A 19,317-nucleotide genomic window follows, 5' to 3' on the forward strand; every position below is an offset into this window, starting at 1 on the left:
ATTGCATCTCTGTAGTTAAATACTTTTCGAAAAACTTACATTTGAAACCCTACTTAATTAGGGCACATAGTATTGTTGATGTCAACTAATCAAGTATACTTAATATATGTGAAATTAAACCTAGTAGCTGGTGACTAATATGTTATTACAACTAATTTACAAATGCTAGCTGGTAATTTTATTTTGATTTTGCTTCGAGTGTTTTGACTGATTTTGAGATGGCATAAATGCGCCCAGATCTCCGCGTAAAAGGTGAGGCGCAGGTGGAACCCACCGACCGAAATTAATCAGAACGAGTGGCGCTAAACGCGCTTTTATTTTCTTTTTGCTCCTTCTCTCTTTCTTTCTCCCTCCCTTTCTTACATTATTGATTTTATTTTAGCCCCCTACAGTAGTAAGAAATTTGAATTGCTCCTGAAAGTGAAAATTTGTAATGTGGCCTATAAACAAGAAAAACTATTCACATGTGGCCCTTGGGATGTTTAAATCAACTAATGTTATATTTGTCCTCAACACCTAACTTAGCTAATAGGGTATTAGCCAACTAACAATAAGTTCTTGATTTTAGTACTACTGTCGCGGCTTATGCATAAATAATACTTTACTTATAGATATCCAAATGTGTCTCAATGGATTTAGATGACCTTTTTTTTCTATCCTTTTATAAGGTTTGGGGTGTTTCTTGAACTCAGAAGGAACAAAAAAATTTCAACTATATTGGCACGCTTTATATTTCTACTTCATTAAAGCATGCATTTATTTATTTTCTTCTTGGGGTCAAAATGAAGTATAAGTTTAATGGTGAAAGGTGTTGATGAAGTTATTTTCTTAAATGTTATGATGAAAATGAAGCAAAAACGTGATATTATAAATTCAAGTGAAAGAAAGGCAGTCACAAAATTACTTTAAAATGTTACAATTTGCTTAGGCATAATGCATTACTCCTCTTTAATCAACTAGAAAGGACTCTAGAGCTATCAAACAAATTACTTAAGCAAAGTTAGTAACTATATTTTTTTTTATACTTACACACAGAAATGAAAAGTTTCAATTTATTAGACTCTAGATTGCAATTTTTTCACCAAAAACTATGCGAGAGATTAAGATGACAATCATTATATATTCATTTTTGATATTTCAATGTTAATTCATCTTGGGGCTTACAAGTTACAAGTAGAAAGTAAACACAAAAAATTGAAACTATAATTTCATTCGTGTAAAGGACCGACTGAATCGAAATCTTTTCAACTTTAAGGGCTCAATTAAAACTTTTGATTTATTTAAAGGGCCAAAATGCAATTACCCCTTTATTTTTCCTTACTGTTCACTCTCCTGGGGTGTGTCCCACATCGCCATGTGACTCCACTGCTGTGTGCCAGCCCACAAATACGCCTCAATCAATTCCCACACGCAGTCACACGCAAACTTCTCACTGCCCCTCCACCGACGACTCCATCCATTTCCCCCATTATATCATCAGCTTCCACCACTCCTCCATTCATTCCCCAACTCAACTCAACCAAGAAAGAAGAACAAATAGCAGAAGCTTGAGAGTCACTAGTGCTCCCTAAAGAAAAAGGAAGATGGCAAAATTGCTTGTGTTGGTTGCTCTCTGTATCCTTCCGGCCATTGCTAGTGCTGCTATTCCTGAACCGTTTACTGTAACTGGAAAGGTCTACTGTGACACTTGCCGTGTTGGTTATGAGACTCCTGCCACCACATATCTCCCTGGTAAGCCTAGCCCTTCACATTTTCACTCATTTTCTCTTTTCTTGTATGGTTTCTCTGTGCTAGCAATTGTGGGTTTAGCTTTAATTGTTAGATCTTGTGGACAGAATCTTCAGATCTCGTGTGTAATGTCTGGATGCTTTGATGTCAGTAAGGATCTAAATGTTCGAGTAGTTCTGAACTAATCCGTTGGATTCTATGGGGGGCTTTTTTTTTTGGGTTAGTTTGGCCTGAAATGGTGTCCTGATTCTGCTTAAGTAGTATGATTCTGTATATATATTTTTTTCACTTTTTTAATGGTATTGTTAGGAGAAGTGACTTGCCTGCCGTAGTTTTTGACATGTCCAAAACAGACAAATGGTAGTACTTTGACAGGAGTTGTGGACTTGTCTAGTGCAGTGTTTGCTTGTTTTGATTTTCAAAATATAGCTTCTATACGTCCATAGTCTATTCTTGGTTTTGTTGACAAAGTGAAAATGCATTTGGAGCCCTCAGGTCATTTGATTTATCCTGATAGTTTTGTTTATTCAAATTGGATTTTGTAGCATGCCAATGATAAATTTGCTGATGTCTTTGGAGGGTCATCAGTTTTGGTTTTGGATCTGTGATATAGGAATTGGAATTCTTGTTTGTACCACTACCAGAAGATTTATAAGTATTTAGGTTCCCTGAGAGTCATAGCATATGAGGTAGCTAGGCATACTAAAACACAAGTAAGCGAACTCGTCAAACAAAAAGGTTATGTCTATGCCTGATTAGGCCTTTCACCTGAGAATAGCTACCAAATGTAAGAAATTTGTGTTAAAAGACATTTGAAGTATCCCATTATCTTCTTGGCAGGTTGCATTGTGAAACTTGTGTGCAAAAAGAGGGATAATCCAGACCAAATCACATTCACCAAAGAGGCTACGACCGACTCTACTGGAAAATATGAAATGCAGGTGGCATATGACGCTGGGGATGATATTTGTGAAATGGAACATGTCAAGAGCTCAGACCCTACATGCGCAACTCCTAATGCTGGCCGTGACCACGCCCGCATTTGCCTCACCCGCAACAATGGCATGGTCTCCAATGTCCGTCATGCCAATAACATTGGCTACTTCCGCGATGTGCCGTTGGCTAGATGCCCACAAATCCTCCAGCGATATCAGGATGCGGAGTCAGATTAAGGCCAATGTCATATTGCTCTTTTGATTAGCCTTTATTTTTGCTACAATCTTAGTAGGACTGATACGTTGTTGTGATAATTTGGTGCTATTGGCATCTATAGAATTTGTTTTCCATTGTTCTTGGATGATGGTGTTGTGTCGTTTAACTCTATTATGATTAATTTAATGCTTCATTACATGGTCATTCTGTTGTGGCTTTCCAGTATTGGATTGTTTCTTTATATTTTCTCTTTGTTCCCTCTTGCTGATTGCTGATTGAGTTTTAGCATAAGCTTTTTCATACTTTTGAAGGTTGGAATAAAAGATCAAATTCTGCTGAATCATTTCAAACCTTTGAGTTGGTCATAGTTCTGGCTAGACCATTTTATCATGTCCAAATTCAGAAAGTTTTTTCTTTTCTTTTCTGCTAGACCCTCTTCCCTCAATGTTCATCTCTATTTGCCCTTGGTGCATTGGGATTCTGTGGTTTTGTACATTTTCTGGGCATTATTTGACCAAAATTTCTCAGCCTAGGATTAGGCTCGATGTTTCATCAATTAATTCAGTGCACAGATAACACTGTGATGTTCTTAAATTAAAAAGGATAAGATGGTCAGCAACTGGTTTCGTTAAGTTCTGCCAACAAGTGTGTAAACAATCACAATATGAGCAAAAAACTGAAGTAAACAAGTTGTACTTGCCTTACATACATGTCTTTACAAATTTGTGGAAACAATAATAGCTACCGCAGGGAACTGATAAAGGAGGACAACACAGTAGGAATTTCATCAAGCCAATTCACCAAAACATTGAGAAAAAGGATTCTGGCCGGGATGTTGTCGATTAAATTTTGATCTGGACTTTACTAGCTGTTAAGACATTGGACATGGGGGAATACACACATCAGTTATCCCTTCCAACATTGAGATAATATTCTTCATTGATGGGCGAAGAGCTGGTTCATCTTGAATACACCATAGTGCCACCATGGCCATTCTCTCGAATGCATTCTTATCCGTAGAATCATCATCCATAAGTTTGTCCAGCTCCCTGGCTGCAAAGCAGTTATAAGCCCAGGATGGTAGGTGAGTTTCTTCTGGTCGTGATAAATTGACTTGAATGTGTCTTCTGCGGCATATAATTTCCAGCAAAACAATCCCATAACTATAGATATCAACCTTCAGAGTGATGGCAGTTTTTGTCTTCCATTCTGGTGCCATGTATCCCAATGTTCCCCTTTCTCCTGTGAAGGTTCTTGTTTGATCCGGTTGGAGCAACTTAGCCAAGCCGAAGTCACTGATTTTAGCTGTCCAGGATTCATCAAGCAAAATGTTCTGAGGCTTTATGTCACAATGTATTATAGGAGCTTCACATCCCTGGTGGAGATAGCAGATCCCTCTTGCAACGTCAAGTGCTATCCTTACTCTCTCATTCCAGTCTAGGCGCCCCTTTGTCCGGAAGAGAAGATCTGCGAGGGAACCATGGCTCATGTATTCGTATACCAAAAGCCTCTTGGAGCCGTCGGCGCAGAAGCCAAGCAAGCGAACCAAATTTTTGTGACGAGCTCTGCCAATCACCCTCATTTCTGCTTTGAACTCCCTCTCGCCCTCCTCAACTACCTTCTCCAATCTTTTTACTGCCACAAAGCTTCTATTGTCAAAAGTTCCTTTATAGACTGCCCCAAAAGAGCCCTTTCCTAACTCTTTCTCTTTCTTAAAGCCGTTGGTTGCCCTCTTCAGCTCATTATAAGTGAATACTCGAATGGTGAATTCCTTAGTCAAGCCAGTTCTTCCTGTGTCCAAAAGCTTCTTGTACTTCATAAGGCGGAATTTGAATGTGAAAATGCCAGAGAGGGCAAGAGCAGCACTTGAATAGGCAAAAAATCCTAAACTTAAGCCAAGAATCAGCGTCCACGGGGTTTAACATATCCATCTCTTGCTTCTCCAGTGATTTTCTTCACTTTTAAAAAACTATGATTGAGATAGAAGTATTATCAAATTCTACTGTAGCTTAATGGAAGAGCATATTTCCGACATAAGTCCTGTGACTCGTCAAAAAATGCAGCATCACAATCACAGTCCTCCAAGCAAGATTGAAGGCATTCTTCTTTCCCTAACATCTTTTCAGAGCTGTAAAGTCGTAAATGTCACCGTATTCTTTCCCCCCAATGCACACTGCTCCAGTGGAGTTCCTTTGACAGCCACTAGGGAAATCTGCTACATTCTCGGTACCTGGTAGACAATTGCAATGGGAGTGATTGTTGGACCTGGTGCAATAGGCGTTGACACCACAAAAACTGCTCACATCACACAAATCATCGATTGCTTGCCACACCACAGTTGTAGATTTGTTGGTTGTATTCAGGGAATGAGAATACAAGACTAAATTTCCATCAAAACCAAGGTTTAATCGCAAGATTACATTGCCTTGTTGCAAAGATGAATTGAAGCTGATTATAGACGAGTCCTTGTTACTGACTGCTGATAAATTCGTGTCATTAACCAGCAAAAATGCGCCACGGCTATTGAGGTATAGGCTTCGCGGCGGGGTAGTCATGTCAGTGCCCGATGCCCAATACGCACTTTCAACAGTGTCTCCTGCCTTGGCAGGATAAGCAACAAGATTTGCATCAGATTGCGCAATTAGACTGTATCTTCCAGTTGAGTGATTGGTTGGAGAAAGATTAGAATATAGTCCATGGCCATGGTGCAGAAATTGGCCTTCTAAGATGGTATCTGTAGGGAAGTCGAAACTCCGCCAGATAACTTGATCTTGTTCATTGTAAATAACAAGATTTCCAGAGTCTAGCATGGAGGGACACTTGGGTTGCTCATTCTGCTCGGGAGTAATGAACTTAATCTCATTCTCAGGGCTTGCCAACATGATCCTTCCACTGGTGAACTGGAGAATTGCAATTGATGATACTGCTGCATCATCTCTATTGGCTGTCCAAACAATAGTAGTATCATTTGAGTCATCCACTAACCAAATTCCAACTTTAAAACCTGATCCTTCTTTAAAGAATCCGAACGCAAATCGACTGGAAGGTGAGAGCCATATAGTTGACTGATCGGATGCTGAAATTAGGGAAGACTGGCACACCACATGCTGTTGAGCTCCGGCAAGAACTTTGGAAGCCAATGTCAGGAGTAGCAAGAAAAAAACTGTAAGAGAGGTCATTAGGGATTATTGGAATGTTATCAAAAGTTGTTTTAATAATAGCTCAGGATGCATTCAAGAAGAACATTCTGATTCTTGGGAAAAAATTTTCCAAGTAATCTTCTATCAAAGCACACTCATTATTTGTGTGGTGGAAAGAGGGGGATAAAAAAACCACGGAAACATGGCCAAGTTTAATAGAAACCGAGGAGTGTTTAGAATTGTAAACAGAAGTTGTCTACGTCTTGACTGAGCCATTGATGAAGTGCATTACCATTTTCGACAATAATGATGAAGACAATCACCGAGAAAGTGCGTTACAATTTTCCACAATAACAATTTTCTACAATAATAATGAAGACTGAGGAAGTGTATTACAATTTTCCACAATATCGATGAAAACAATCACCGAGGAAGCGTATTACTCTTTTCGTCCTATTTTGATAGTTCTGTTTTCTTTTTTTGTCTGTCTCAAATTGTAATCCACTTTTCAATTGAAAAATATAGTTATCTTTTAATTTTTCTAAAATACCTTTATTCAATGTAGATTGTTATTAGTATAAGCTACCTTTTTTTAATATTAGATTGTTAACCTATCCTATTTAACACATTTAGGTCCCGTTTGGATTGCATTTTCCGTCATTTTTCATGGAAAAATTACTGTAGCGATTTGATGTATGTGAGGAAAAAAGGTAATGGGGAAATGTGTTCACGGAAAATGACGAAATTTTTCTACGGAAAATAGCAATCCAAGCAAAGCCATTATATTTTTCAAAATAGATTGATATATGAAAAGCCAACTTTGTTATTCTTTCAAGTTTATTTATATCAGCAGGGAAACAAACGATGTCATCATTTTCTACAAATCATGAGTGAAATTTTGAAAAACCATCCATATTCTCACAATAACCATACATATTCCATGAATAATTGATATAAAGTTGTACTCTATTCAATGTAAGGGTATTTTAGAAAAATAGCAACCTAAATTTGTTTTTCCAACAGATTTAACTACTTTTTCTTAAACTATGTGAAACAAAACTAAGACTATCAAAATGGGATAAAGGGAGTACAATTTCTCACAATAATGATGAAGACAATCATCGAGGATGTGCATTACAATTTTTGACAATAATATGATGAGGGCAATTGATGAAGTGCATTATAATTTTTCACAATAATAATGAAGACAATCACCAAAAAAGTGCATTACAATTTTTCACAATAATGACGAAGACAATCGCCGAGAAAGTCCATTACAATTTTTCACAATAACAATTTTCTACAATAATGATGAAGACAATCATTGAAAAAGTGCATTACAATTTTCCACAATAACAATGAAAACAATCACCGAGAAAGTGTATTATTCCTTTCGTTCAACTTTAATAGTCCTGTTTTTCTTTTTCGTTTGTTTCAAAAAGCATTTTGATTTTTGACATAAAAGCCCAAGAAAAAAAATAAGAGCCCAAGAAAAAAGCCCGATAAACTTTATAGCACACAAAAAGCATAAAAGCCCAAGAAAAAAACATAAGATTTTGACATTTTGTAAGTATTGTCCCTCTCAGAACAGCATTAGGGACCAACTAATGCAGAAGTAACATTTCAATAAAACATAAGAAATCCCCTAACAACATGTGAGTGAATCCATCATCTAAAGGGCATAAATTAATAAAGGATTCATGTCAGTAAAAATATGCTTTTTTTCCCCCTTTTTTAGGTATACAAGTTAATACAAATATTGCCAATAATAAATAATCCAAAATCACACCCACGTCCCTTTTACAAAATTTAATTCTTTTTTTTGGGGACAAAAGTGAATCATAACATAATTACAGCACCAAAACCGTAAATAGCAAATAGGCATAAGAACTGCGAAGATCGCACTCTTGTCTTTTCCCTCCGTCAGTGTAGGGGGAAATTTTTTTTTTTTTTTCCTCAGCTCTACCAAATCCATTCTTTCAAAATCTCCAAGTCCCATCATAAGGTAAGCTTCATTTGATTTCACTTTCTACTGCTTCTGCTTCCATGTATTCTGATCATACATTATTATATATGGTTCATTCTTTTTTGCTACATTTATTACAAAAAATATATGGTTTGAATTTAAATTGTAGACTTTTTTTTTCTGTTTCTTTTGGGGGTTTTTGATTGCCCATGATCATATTGATGTGGGATTCTTGAAAAATGTTCTGTGCTTTATTTGGATAGCTAGACTATAAGCTATTTTTAGCTTATATTGTTAAAAGTATAAATAGAGTATTAGTTTAATAATGTTCTTGATGCATATGGGACGAGGGTTCTATAGTAACTTTTTTTTTTAAATGATTCTCGAACTCAAACAGTTTGTATGCTAAATACTTCTATAGATAGAAATGATGATTGCCTTTTATATAGATGATGGGATGCATCAAGTTTTTTTCTTAAAATAAAAACTAATTGAGTTAATTTATTATGGTTAAAGGGGTAACTGGATGATCAGAATGAGTAATGTTGCTTTTTATCAAGCTACTAATGTCCGTTTGGTCCATGGAAATGGTGGTGAAAGTGGAGGTGGAAGGGATTTTGCTGGCCATCGGGGATGTCATAGTTCTTGTTTGAGATTAATGTCGAAAAGTATACAAAATGAAGAACCATTCTGGAGAAAAGAATATTGGAGAACTTTTAAGTCCAAAAAAGTGGTATCTTGTGCATCAAATTCTTGTTCCTCTGCTCCATATCCGATTTTAGCCTCCTCACCAACTGAAACGAATGAATCCCTGAAGAAAGAAAGTGAGTGAATATTATGCTAAGTCGTTCTTCATTTCGCGTATGCTAAGTTTGTACTGGTGGTGCTCTTTGCATTGTTGTACTTAAGGTAGCACTGTTTCACAGATGAGTCTGTTCTGATATTGATTCGACATGGAGAATCAATGTGGAATGAGAAGAACCTGTTTACTGGTTGTGTTGATGTACCATTGACAGAAAGAGGAGTAGAAGAAGCAATTGAAGCTGGTAAAAGAATCAGCAAAATGCCCCTAGATATTGTCTACACATCAGCTTTGGTTCGTTCTCAAATGACTGCTATGCTTGCTCTCACGGAACACCACTGCATGAAAGTATGTATTTTTGCATAGTGTAAGAAATTTACATCTTCTATTACTCAATGCTTGAATGTTTTGATTCCTATATTGATTAGTATGCACTTGCTGACAAGCATTGCTATGCACATTTACATGAAAACTGCGTCCTTGTTCAAAAGTTGTATAGCAGTAATCTCAACCTCTTTTTACTTTAATAAAGGTGCTGCAACATTTTCATGCAGAAGACATAATAATTTTTCCACAGAACTCTAATTCTCAATGCTCCTGCTAGAACTTTGATTGGACTTGCCAATTTTCTTTTAATGTTCCTTTCATTTCTTAAGCTTGACGCTTTACTTTGGCGTTTGATTAGTGTCAAACCTTGAAGTGCCTTTTTCATCCAATGTTCGTGTGATTAGTTTTGCAATTATCAAAGTAGAGAAGAAAGAGACCCTGTTCCTTTAACTAAAACTTGTTCAGCATCCTAAGAGAACTGTAATGACTGATTTTTATGACAACTTTTGGTTCTTTCCAATTTAGAATAGATTTTAAATTTATTGGGTGATACTTTAAAAGGCTATTCAAAAAATTGATTTAATTGGTGGCTAGGAAGATAATTTCAACTCCGAACTATTTGCTGCTGTTCCAACTGTTATTGCAACTTAGAATCTGGAGACCAGATTGTTGTGCACCAATTAGTGGTTTGTCATGGATCAATGCAATGTTGACGCCCAAATGGGAGGTTAACACTTAGTGTTTGTACATTTCTGAGTGTGTGATTGTGTGGGGTGTGGAGGGGTGCGCACGTGTGTGAGTGAGTGTGTGTGTGTGTGTGAGAGAGAGAGAGAGAGAAAGGGGGAATATGGAAGATATTTTCAAGAGAACAAGGGATAAATCAGGCGAGGAAATTCCCGTTACTATTGATTAAAACATACTAAAAGTGTAAATTTCGCATTGAAATCAGAATCGAAGGCTTTATCTTCCTTTTCTTTTCACAGTTTGAAACAGCCATCCTGCTTCTTTGGTAGTTAACCTACTTATAGTTTCCAGGTGCCAATAATTATTCATAATGAGAATGAACAAGCTGAAATGTGGAGTCAAATTCACAGTGAGGAAACCCAGAATCAAACCATTCCAATTATCAAAGCATGGCAGCTGAATGAAAGAATGTAATGCTGTATTTATTTTGTGCTCATTTTTAGCCTTCAATATCCACTGAAAGATTTCAGCTCAATGTGACACTGGTAGACTATTTCCAGGTATGGTGATCTTCAGGGTTTTAACAAGCAGAAGACAGCTGAAAAATATGGGAAAGATCAGGTTCAGAAATGGCGTAGAAGTTATGATGTACGGCCCCCTAATGGTGAGAGTTTGGAGATGTGCTTGAAGAGAGCAGTTACTTTCTTTAGAGAGCATGTAAGCCATGGTGTCTATGCTTGATAGAAATGTAGATACTTAACCATGACATTGTTCTGTTTGGCATTCAAGACTTGTACTTCTAAATACCTGAATGCTAATAACATCTAGTTTGCAGATTGAACCTCAACTTTTGATTGGAAAACATGTAATGGTGGTGGCTCATGCAAATTCCCTGAGATCCATGATTATGTATCTTGATAAACTAACTTCTCAGGAGGTAATATTTTTTATTTCTACAGCCTCAGACCTATAAAATGCTTTCTGATAAATTTGTTCACCATGTAATTTATCTTAGTTGTGGCTCATTTAGTTTCTTGTGAACAGGTCATTGACTTAGAATTGTCAACTGGGGTACCTATGCTATACATATATAAAGAAGGAAAATTCATAAGGAGGGGCAGCCCCTTGGGATCTGCAGAGGTTGGTGTTTATGCTTATACTGAGGTATATACTTTCTTTCACTCTTTTTTAATATTGATTACTCCAATTTTGTTGTGAAGTAATTTTCATCAGGTTAGCGTTCAAGTGTCAATCCACTGAGAGAAATACCCTTAGAAAGTCTGTGGTTTTCTACAAAGCTAATAGGCTTACACTGGATTGTTGATACTGCAGATCTGCTGTTGTTAATCAAAATTGATCTTAAGTGCAAAGCCCTCTTTGTCTTTAAGCTTCAAACTCTCTGAGGAATTTATCTTTAGCTTTTCTTTTTTATGCTTTGCAGAGGTTCCCAGAAAGGGAAAAAGTGAAATAAGAGTTACATTTCTAGAGTTTCACATTACCAAATGGTGACTGAACACCATAAATACTGAGCAGCAAATATAGCATTTGTTAATCGAATTGATAACCTTTTATGTCAGCAGTAGACTGTCATATCGGTGCCCTTACATGCACGTACACAATATGCTCTTTGCATTTATCATAGTTTTTGGCATGGTTTTTGTTTTCCATTTATCAATCATATTCATATGGTTTTTACTGTTCTCCTCTGTGTAAAAAATGCACTTTCAGGCTACTACCTCAACTGGCACTTTATCTTGGAATTAGAAAGTTTTCATATAGGCCAAAGGGATTTAGGGGGCCGCAAATGCTAGAGATAGTGAGAAAGTTACTCTTTTTCTCACCCATTAAATATTCATCTCCTGAACTCTCTTCTCTTCTTTCCCCTGTCTTTTACCTCCATATCCGACATTCTTACTCTTTTCTTGTACAAGACTGCTCTCGAACCTTTCTACTGGGGCACATTGGTGCCCAATATCAATCTACATGGCATTCTTGCACACCACCTCCGTACTGTTGGTTCCATGTTAATATGGATGCTTGATCACTAAAATGGTCCAGTTCATACATAAGTGCTAGTCCTTTCTTGGAAGTATTTGGTTTAGGTAGGCTTCATTGAATGATTTTAAGTGGCCATATAGATCTTCAATTTCCCTTGTTCAGCACATAAATTGAGAATTAGCACATTCGGCCTATAGAAGGTAATGAATATATTACTTTGTAAAGAAAATTATTTTTTGATATGGGAAGATTCAATTCAGTTACTGGTAGTAATATGTGTTTCATATATACCATGTGCAGTATCATAAGATAGCTTCTGACCAGTTACATGGCTGTTTTTGAACCCAGATTTGGAAGTATATTTTCATCTTCTGTTATTTTACGTAACACATGACATTATGCTGTCGAATGCAACAGTTAACTGGCACCTTGACACTTGTGAAACTTTCTTTCTGCAGAGCTTGGCATTATATAGACAACAGTTAGATGAAATGTGACACTAATGGTTTTGACTGAGGTATTGTCTGTCTCTTCATTTGGCCTTTGATTTTTGTTCACGCCTCAGCTGATCAAACAATGATGTATTTATTTGACATGTGGTTGCTATAGTTTGATTTCATAATTTCTTTGGTAGATATAGATACTATTAGTAGCAAAAGACTACCATATCTTCGCAGCATGACATGTAGAGAACGTCAAGCTGTGTTGTTGGGATGTAGCAAAAGAGTTTCGTTTGTCCTTTTTATTGAACAAGTTGAATGCAGCATTGACATCAAATTCGATGTTGAGGATTTGAGGGCTAAATAGATTTGACTTCCTATGTAGTTTTACTGATAGAAACGTCTAGTAACTTGTGAGTTTCAGTTTTCTGTTGACTTGCCTAGCATCAATCTCAACATGTTCACACATGCCAGGATCATAATTTTCAGTTAACTTTTCCTTTTATTGATTTGCTCATGCAGCAGATGAATCTCTTCAGCTGGAATAGCTTCCCTTATATGGAATTCCCCACTTCTCCAGTCTTTTTATTCAATATTTCGACTGCATTAGTTGATTGGGCTACAGATCCTTCACACAGTCTCTTGATACCTCAACAGCCTGTTTCAATATGAAATTGTATGACAGAGCACCATTTTTTTTAAATCTCTTTTTGCCCTTTTGTATTTCCTTCTTTTCTTCTAAATCTCGTGGAGAGTTTAACTCTTTTATTCTTGTATTAGAGCGCTCAAATTTGCTATTCTTATCAGATGGTTTTGGAACCTCAACTGTTATATATGGTCCTTGAATTCTTGCTAGGTATTGAATGCATGGTTGTTACAAAGAATGTGTTGAAGATATGGTTCTCAAAACTCAAAAAGAATTTTTGGACCAACGACATGCTAATAATCAATGTATTAATCAAACAGAGTCTTTGGGTTATGAAATCAATACTCTGCTATTTTGCTCTTGGACAACCATAATTTTCTTGTTTCAGTCAACTGGTAGTTACTGCGTCATATCTCTTTTAGTGAACTAATCAAAGCTAAAGCTGCAAATTTTATTTGGTAAATCAAGGCAAATATGGTGGTTCTCTTTTGTTACCTTCCTTGGAGGTGATCCTATATTCCTTTGACTTTCATATCACGGTATGAATATACTTTTGCCATATTTGGAGTTGAAGGATCGAATTGTAGTAGCTTTTCATTGCAACTAAAAGTGGGGTCATACTTTTTTTTTTCTTTTTCCTTTTTCTTGGAGTTTATGATGGTCTTTTTGTATCCTGCTGGCTCAGAATAAATTAAATAAATCTCCATTTTTTGAAATATTAAATAACCCCCCCCCCCCCCACCCCTCCAAAAAGCCCAAAACAAAAAGAAAAGGGGGATGAGGAAGCTTTACTAGTCAATAAGAAGAGGGCCATTTTCCTTTTTCCTGTTAACAAAAACTGGGAAATTTGTGGGAAAATGGCAAAATTTTAGGATAACAAACAAAATGGAAAATTTTCAGTGTATGGTATATGGGGTCCATGATTTCCACATTCCTATATCTATATGCACTCCAATCTCTCTATCTATCATGTGTAAATATTTAACTTTACATGTATTAACCGCTTATCCCATTTGGCTCCGAAAAATTTGGCAGCAAACTCTCATTTCTTTGAACAAAAACACAAAAGTCCAGCCAATCAAAACAAAAGAAAAAGGAAAAGAAATCAATGCAATATCCAATTGAAGAAATAGTGAAGAATCACCACACCCCAAAACCAATCAAAAAAAAAAAAAAGAGAGAAAAGGATAAGTAAATGGTGGTGGTTTTCAACTGAAACACAAATAACAAACATAAATCACAAGAGCACAAAAATGCATGCAAACAAAAGGCAAATCAAGAAATTTGAATTTTGATGAGTGCTGTCAACGTTGGCACAGAAACTGATCTAACCAAACCGCATGAGTTACATATGTTTAGGAGTTGCTGCTGACCATTACCTGAGAATCATACAAAAATTTACAGTTGCAGAATATTAGCAATAGAATGAATGTCATCTCCAGGAAGAAGGCCTTCCATGGGTGAGGAAAAAGCCCACATGACTAACCCCAGCAGTTCCTGCTGTTCAAGCAAGTCCACAACTCCTGAAAATTCTGTCAAGGGTGAAAAGAAAAAGAAGGTATACATCCTCTCTTCTTTATTTTCCTTTTTTTTTTTTTTTAAGTTGCCGTCAGATGTATTTGTATTCCATTATGTCTAATAGCATGTATTCTTGATTTTTTTTTTTTGAAAAAAAATCTGTCTTCTATCCTTTTCTAATTTGTATTTTGGATATTCATGAAATGGGATAAAGTCAATATTTCCAAAGATATTTAGTTCCAAGAGAAATAGTAGAGAAAGCTCAGAAGAAGATGTTACTCAACTTGATGGAAATGATCAAGGTGAGTCTCCCCCTCTTGTTACCTCCTAGAATTTTTTTTTTAAAAAAAAATTAATAATGTATTCTACGTGAGAATATCAAGGTTTTAAATAGACAAGCAAAAAATAAATGTTTTTTTCCTTTATCTTTCGTACTTTATATCTTGTTGAGTTATTTGGAGACAGATTTGGATAGCAGGCTGACATCAAGAATGAAAGTATTCCTAGAGGCGTCATTGCCCTCTGTGCAGAAAAATTTCTCAGGTAGGGATCATAAAAAATATATAAAATCGTTTCTGGTGCATGCAGTGGAGATTTTAGTATTCTTCATGTGCAACATAACATAACAGAATTTTATGTATAACCTTCCTACTTTTCTATTCTGAAATTAATGTTTACTGATTATGAACCTAGTGACTCATCAATATTAATTGAATCTGTTTAGGGACAAGAATAATTTGCACACGCTTCTATATACATCCTGTGAAAAATTGTACATTGCGTTAAGTATTGAAAATGACATATTAAACAAGATAATCCATGATTGATACTGTTGGTACTAGTGCTGAAAGACACGTAGTCGTAGAATTAGTATTCTTGTAGGTTTTATCATCTTGGCTGGCTAGTGTACAGGGTAGCTCACCTACCAGAAGACTATAGTGTATATTGATTATTGCCAAGATATTCATTGTAATAGTATGAAACTAGAATAATATGAAAGTAGTTTTTTACTGTTGATATTGGCCAAGAGGCCTTTGACATTGGAAATTATCATAGTAATTTCTTTCTTAGTACGTAGCAAAGTGGGAATCATTCTATTATATTCTTATATATTCCCAGAAAGGCACAGTAGCTCCCGGATTGAAGGCCTCAACCTCTCATACTTTGACCAGCCTATGGCACCTTCAACTATTGTTCAAGACATCAGGTATTCCAGAAAGAAATATCTTGGTTTTTTGACTCTTACTATTTCTTGTCAAAGACGAGAACAGAGTGTTGCAGGCGTTGTAAATGTTTCTGTGAGTTGTAGGATATTCGTTGGAACGTGGAATGTGGGAGGGAAGACACCTGATCCTGGCCTAAATCTTGAACATTTCTTGCAGGTGGAGGGGTCTTCAGATATATATGTGTTAGGGTATGCTCGATCACCTGCATATTTGATTGAAAAAAGTAGTCAGGTTATTGAATTTTATGTGCAATTATCGATACTAAGATAGCATGCGTATTTCAGGTTTCAGGAGATTGTTCCTTTGAGTGCTGGAAATGTTTTAGTTAGTGAAGACAATGAGCCTGCAGTGAAATGGCTAGCCCTCATAAGCCAAGCACTGAACAAGTCATATCATGAATATATGGATTCATTTTCGGAGGGGTCGAATTCAAAGCACTCACATAACTCAAAGGACTCAAAATCCAATGTTTTCCATAAGCCATCTCTGAAAGTGCTCAGCAGAAATCTAAAAATTGATAATAGCCTTCTCAAGATTTGCAATTGCCCCTTGGAATCTTCAATTTCGAACAGGCTGCCTAGGAAGCTTAGTGACCCTTGTGCTTCTCCTTTCTCCTCTGGAGATTCTAGCATGGATGAATTCCTTCAGTTGGCAGAAATTCCTTCTCCTAGAATGTGTTACCGTCTTGTCGCAAGCAAGCAAATGGTAGGCATTTTTCTTTCAGTTTGGGCCAGAAAAGAGTTGGTGCAACACATTGGCCATCTCAGAATCTCCTGCATTGGAAGAGGAATCATGGGTTATCTTGGCAATAAGGTTGGTTTAACTTGATCATTACTCTTCTCCTTGCCTTGCCCTGCTGTCTTTGGTTGGTTAATGATGGACTGTATCTCGAAATATTTTATCAGACAAATTATTAGTTTATCATCCTAAGACTAGCTAGAAATCCCTTAAACTATTCCTAGGATTAAACAAACCTTACTGATGTCGACACTGCCATGTATATAAAATTGCACTTGGCGCATGGGACTTTCTCCGACACAATTCTTCAATCTAGGTGCTGACAAGCAATTCCTCTTGCTTAAATTAATGAGACTGCTACAACCCTCAGGGAAAGAAGATAAAGAGAATGAAAAGAGCTAGAGTCGAACCAAAGTATTCCTTAAGAAAAAAAAAACTTACTGTTCATTCATCATTAATATTGGTCTAATTCTTGCTTTGATGAGGTGCACCTTCAATAGCGGTGAAAGACAAACCCAACTAGTCAATACTAGAATTATGTTCGGTTCAATAAGAGTTCCTTCGAATTTAATTGGCCAACTAATTAAGTCAAATATAAACAGTATATTGTGTTTTGTAAAATTTTAAATTAACTCAAGTTTGGTTCAATTAGCATTTATCTTAAAATTTACATATCAAAAATTCAACCTGCTTGAACCCGACTCGAATTTGGCTTTACAAAAACTCATTTTAGTTTGATTTGATACAAAAACAAACTAAACTTGAATACAATTTCAAATTCGTTGAAGTAAACAAACAAGTATAAGTTCTACAATATTCAATTTAGTTGGACACTTTTACACCCCTGGCCATCTATTTTCCTTATGCGGGCACTCGAAAAAATGGTTCATAGGATTAATTTAAGGGATACCAGCCCAATTTTTTAACTGTGGATATACACAATTGCATGGTAAAACAGTACTCTTGAGTACTTTTTTTGTACTTTACTGCAGGGCTGTATATCAGTAAGCTTGTCATTGCACCAAACAAGCTTATGCTTTGTCTGCAGTCACTTGGCTTCTGGGGAAAAGGAAGGAGATGAACTCAGAAGGAATGCTGATGTAGCTGAAATTCTAAAGAGTACGCAATTCCCCAGGATTTGCAAAAATCCAATTCGTCAAATTCCAGAAAGAATTATTGACCACGAGTAAGTCAATATAGAAGAAAATATATTTTTCTAGCCATAATCTTTTGCGGATTTTCATCCAAAATTTTGACTTTGGAACTTGCATTTTCAGCCGCATTATCTGGCTTGGAGACTTGAATTACCGGGTGTCTTTAAGCTACGAAAAAACCAGACTGCTGTTAGAGGACAATGACTGGGATTCCCTTCTGGAAAGGGATCAGGTTGGTAGCCTCAGAAATTGCTAGTCTAGTTTAGAAATGGAGATATTGATTGAAAGAGACCTTAATTTCACTTAGTCAACAGTTTAGTTCTGAATTGGAGATTTTTGTTTGAAATAGACTTAGGTTTCACGAAGTCAACTAGACACCTAATATGGCATTGAGGCCTAAAACCACAGTATCTTAACATGATATTGACTCATTAGCTATGCCACCACTCCAGCGATGTATCAAGACTCGTTACGATCGCAGGTTTCTGACAACTGTATTGCTTAGATATGTTTTTACACGTAGGTGATTAAGGTGCATGAATTGTATAATTACTTAATAATGCTCAATTTTCATGGCAACTGTATCTAATTAACCTACAAGCTCTAGAAATATGCAGCTTGGAAATTTGGACATCCAAATTTGAGAAAGAAACAATATACCACAGCTAAGAAAAAGAAAATAAAACATCTAAAAGCAAATTTTTCATTTCGAATTCTAGGAGTTTATAGGGTTTTACTAATGTATTAGCTCTTGAACTCGTTGAACATGTCCAAATTCCACTAATATATCTGAGAAAGGGGCAAGCAAGAGATGCATGCAACAATAGAAATAAAGTTCTAGCAAAACTGGAATAAGGAAATAGAAGAAGATTGTGAGCATTAGTTGCATTATTGGCGATTGTTAGACACTTTCTTTTCTGTTAGAGTTCTTTCAAGTTTTACTAATCTAATTAGGCAAAGCTGGCTTTAGCCTGGAAGTTTTGTGTCATATTTTTCTGATTTTAAACTCTCATTTATATTTAGTTGACTGACAAGGTCTTAACTTACTGGAGCACAGCTAAACATGGAGAGAGAAGCAGGCAGGGTATTTAGTGGTTTTCATGAAGGGAAGATCTTCTTTGCTCCAACTTACAAGTACTCACACAACTCTGATTCCTACGCTGGAGAGACTGTAAAATCTAAGAAAAAGAGGCGAACCCCAGCATGGTTTGTATCCTTCCCATTTTTCCTTCGCATTTAAAAACAAATAATGGCATAAAAGAATTTGATGACACATCAAATCAGCATTTTCTTGATTTCTAGATTTATGGACTTCAGGTGTGATAGAATATTGTGGCGTGGAGATGGGATTGAGCAGTTATCTTATATTCGGGGAGAATCCAGATTTTCAGATCATAGACCTGTATGTGCTGTATTTGCTGTAGAGGTGGAGATGAAGAACAAGCAAGCAAAGTTTAGGAAGGGCTTTTCATGCACAGGCTCAAGATTGGGCTTTGAAGACTGTATACCTATGAGGCATAGCTTTTATGACTCACCTCAATTGTAATATCTGGTAGATTTTTAGGTTCTTGGGAAATTGTAAGGCAAAAGCTTCGTATGATATACTCCTACAAGCATAAGTTGATAGTCAATGATCCAATGTAAAGAATAGATTAAAAGATACTTGGGAATATTTATCATCCAAATATGTGACCAAGTAAAAACAAACCTTCAAAGATTAAAGCGAATAACAAAGCAAGAAACTTATGAAGTAGGAGAAAAAGGTACACAAAATATGTAATAAAGAAAGAGAAACACC

The 19,317-nt window shown here is 36.3% G+C and overlaps 3 protein-coding genes and 1 pseudogene across 3 annotated transcripts; 3 read left to right on the top strand and 1 right to left on the bottom strand.

The window, feature by feature from the left end:
• The first annotated feature begins 1,418 nt into the window (after positions 1-1,418).
• Positions 1,419-3,091, top strand: LOC113777751 (major pollen allergen Lol p 11-like). The gene is made up of 2 exons (XM_027322940.1): positions 1,419-1,731; positions 2,569-3,091. The coding sequence occupies exons 1-2, from the start codon at positions 1,584-1,586 to the stop codon at positions 2,898-2,900; spliced, it is 480 nt and encodes a 159-aa protein (XP_027178741.1). The 5' UTR covers positions 1,419-1,583; the 3' UTR covers positions 2,901-3,091.
• Positions 3,092-3,545: 454 nt separating this feature from the next.
• On the bottom strand, positions 3,546-6,149 carry LOC113777581 (annotated as a pseudogene).
• Positions 6,150-7,968: 1,819 nt separating this feature from the next.
• LOC113778461 (2,3-bisphosphoglycerate-dependent phosphoglycerate mutase-like) lies at positions 7,969-13,043 on the top strand. The gene is made up of 9 exons (XM_027323877.1): positions 7,969-8,025; positions 8,503-8,810; positions 8,913-9,136; positions 10,151-10,269; positions 10,360-10,516; positions 10,635-10,736; positions 10,844-10,963; positions 12,256-12,314; positions 12,760-13,043. The coding sequence occupies exons 2-8, from the start codon at positions 8,513-8,515 to the stop codon at positions 12,292-12,294; spliced, it is 1,059 nt and encodes a 352-aa protein (XP_027179678.1). The 5' UTR covers positions 7,969-8,025; positions 8,503-8,512; the 3' UTR covers positions 12,295-12,314; positions 12,760-13,043.
• Positions 13,044-15,561: 2,518 nt separating this feature from the next.
• LOC113776752 (type I inositol polyphosphate 5-phosphatase 5) lies at positions 15,562-19,065 on the top strand. The gene is made up of 7 exons (XM_027321815.1): positions 15,562-15,608; positions 15,711-15,815; positions 15,912-16,440; positions 17,358-17,551; positions 17,643-17,751; positions 18,577-18,725; positions 18,837-19,065. Exons 1-7 carry the CDS (start codon positions 15,577-15,579, stop codon positions 19,063-19,065), a joined length of 1,347 nt encoding a protein of 448 aa, XP_027177616.1. The 5' UTR covers positions 15,562-15,576.
• Positions 19,066-19,317: the final 252 nt, after the last annotated feature.

This window comes from Coffea eugenioides, chromosome 7 (genome assembly GCF_003713205.1).
Source record: "Coffea eugenioides isolate CCC68of chromosome 7, Ceug_1.0, whole genome shotgun sequence".
NCBI lineage: Eukaryota > Viridiplantae > Streptophyta > Magnoliopsida > Gentianales > Rubiaceae > Coffea > Coffea eugenioides.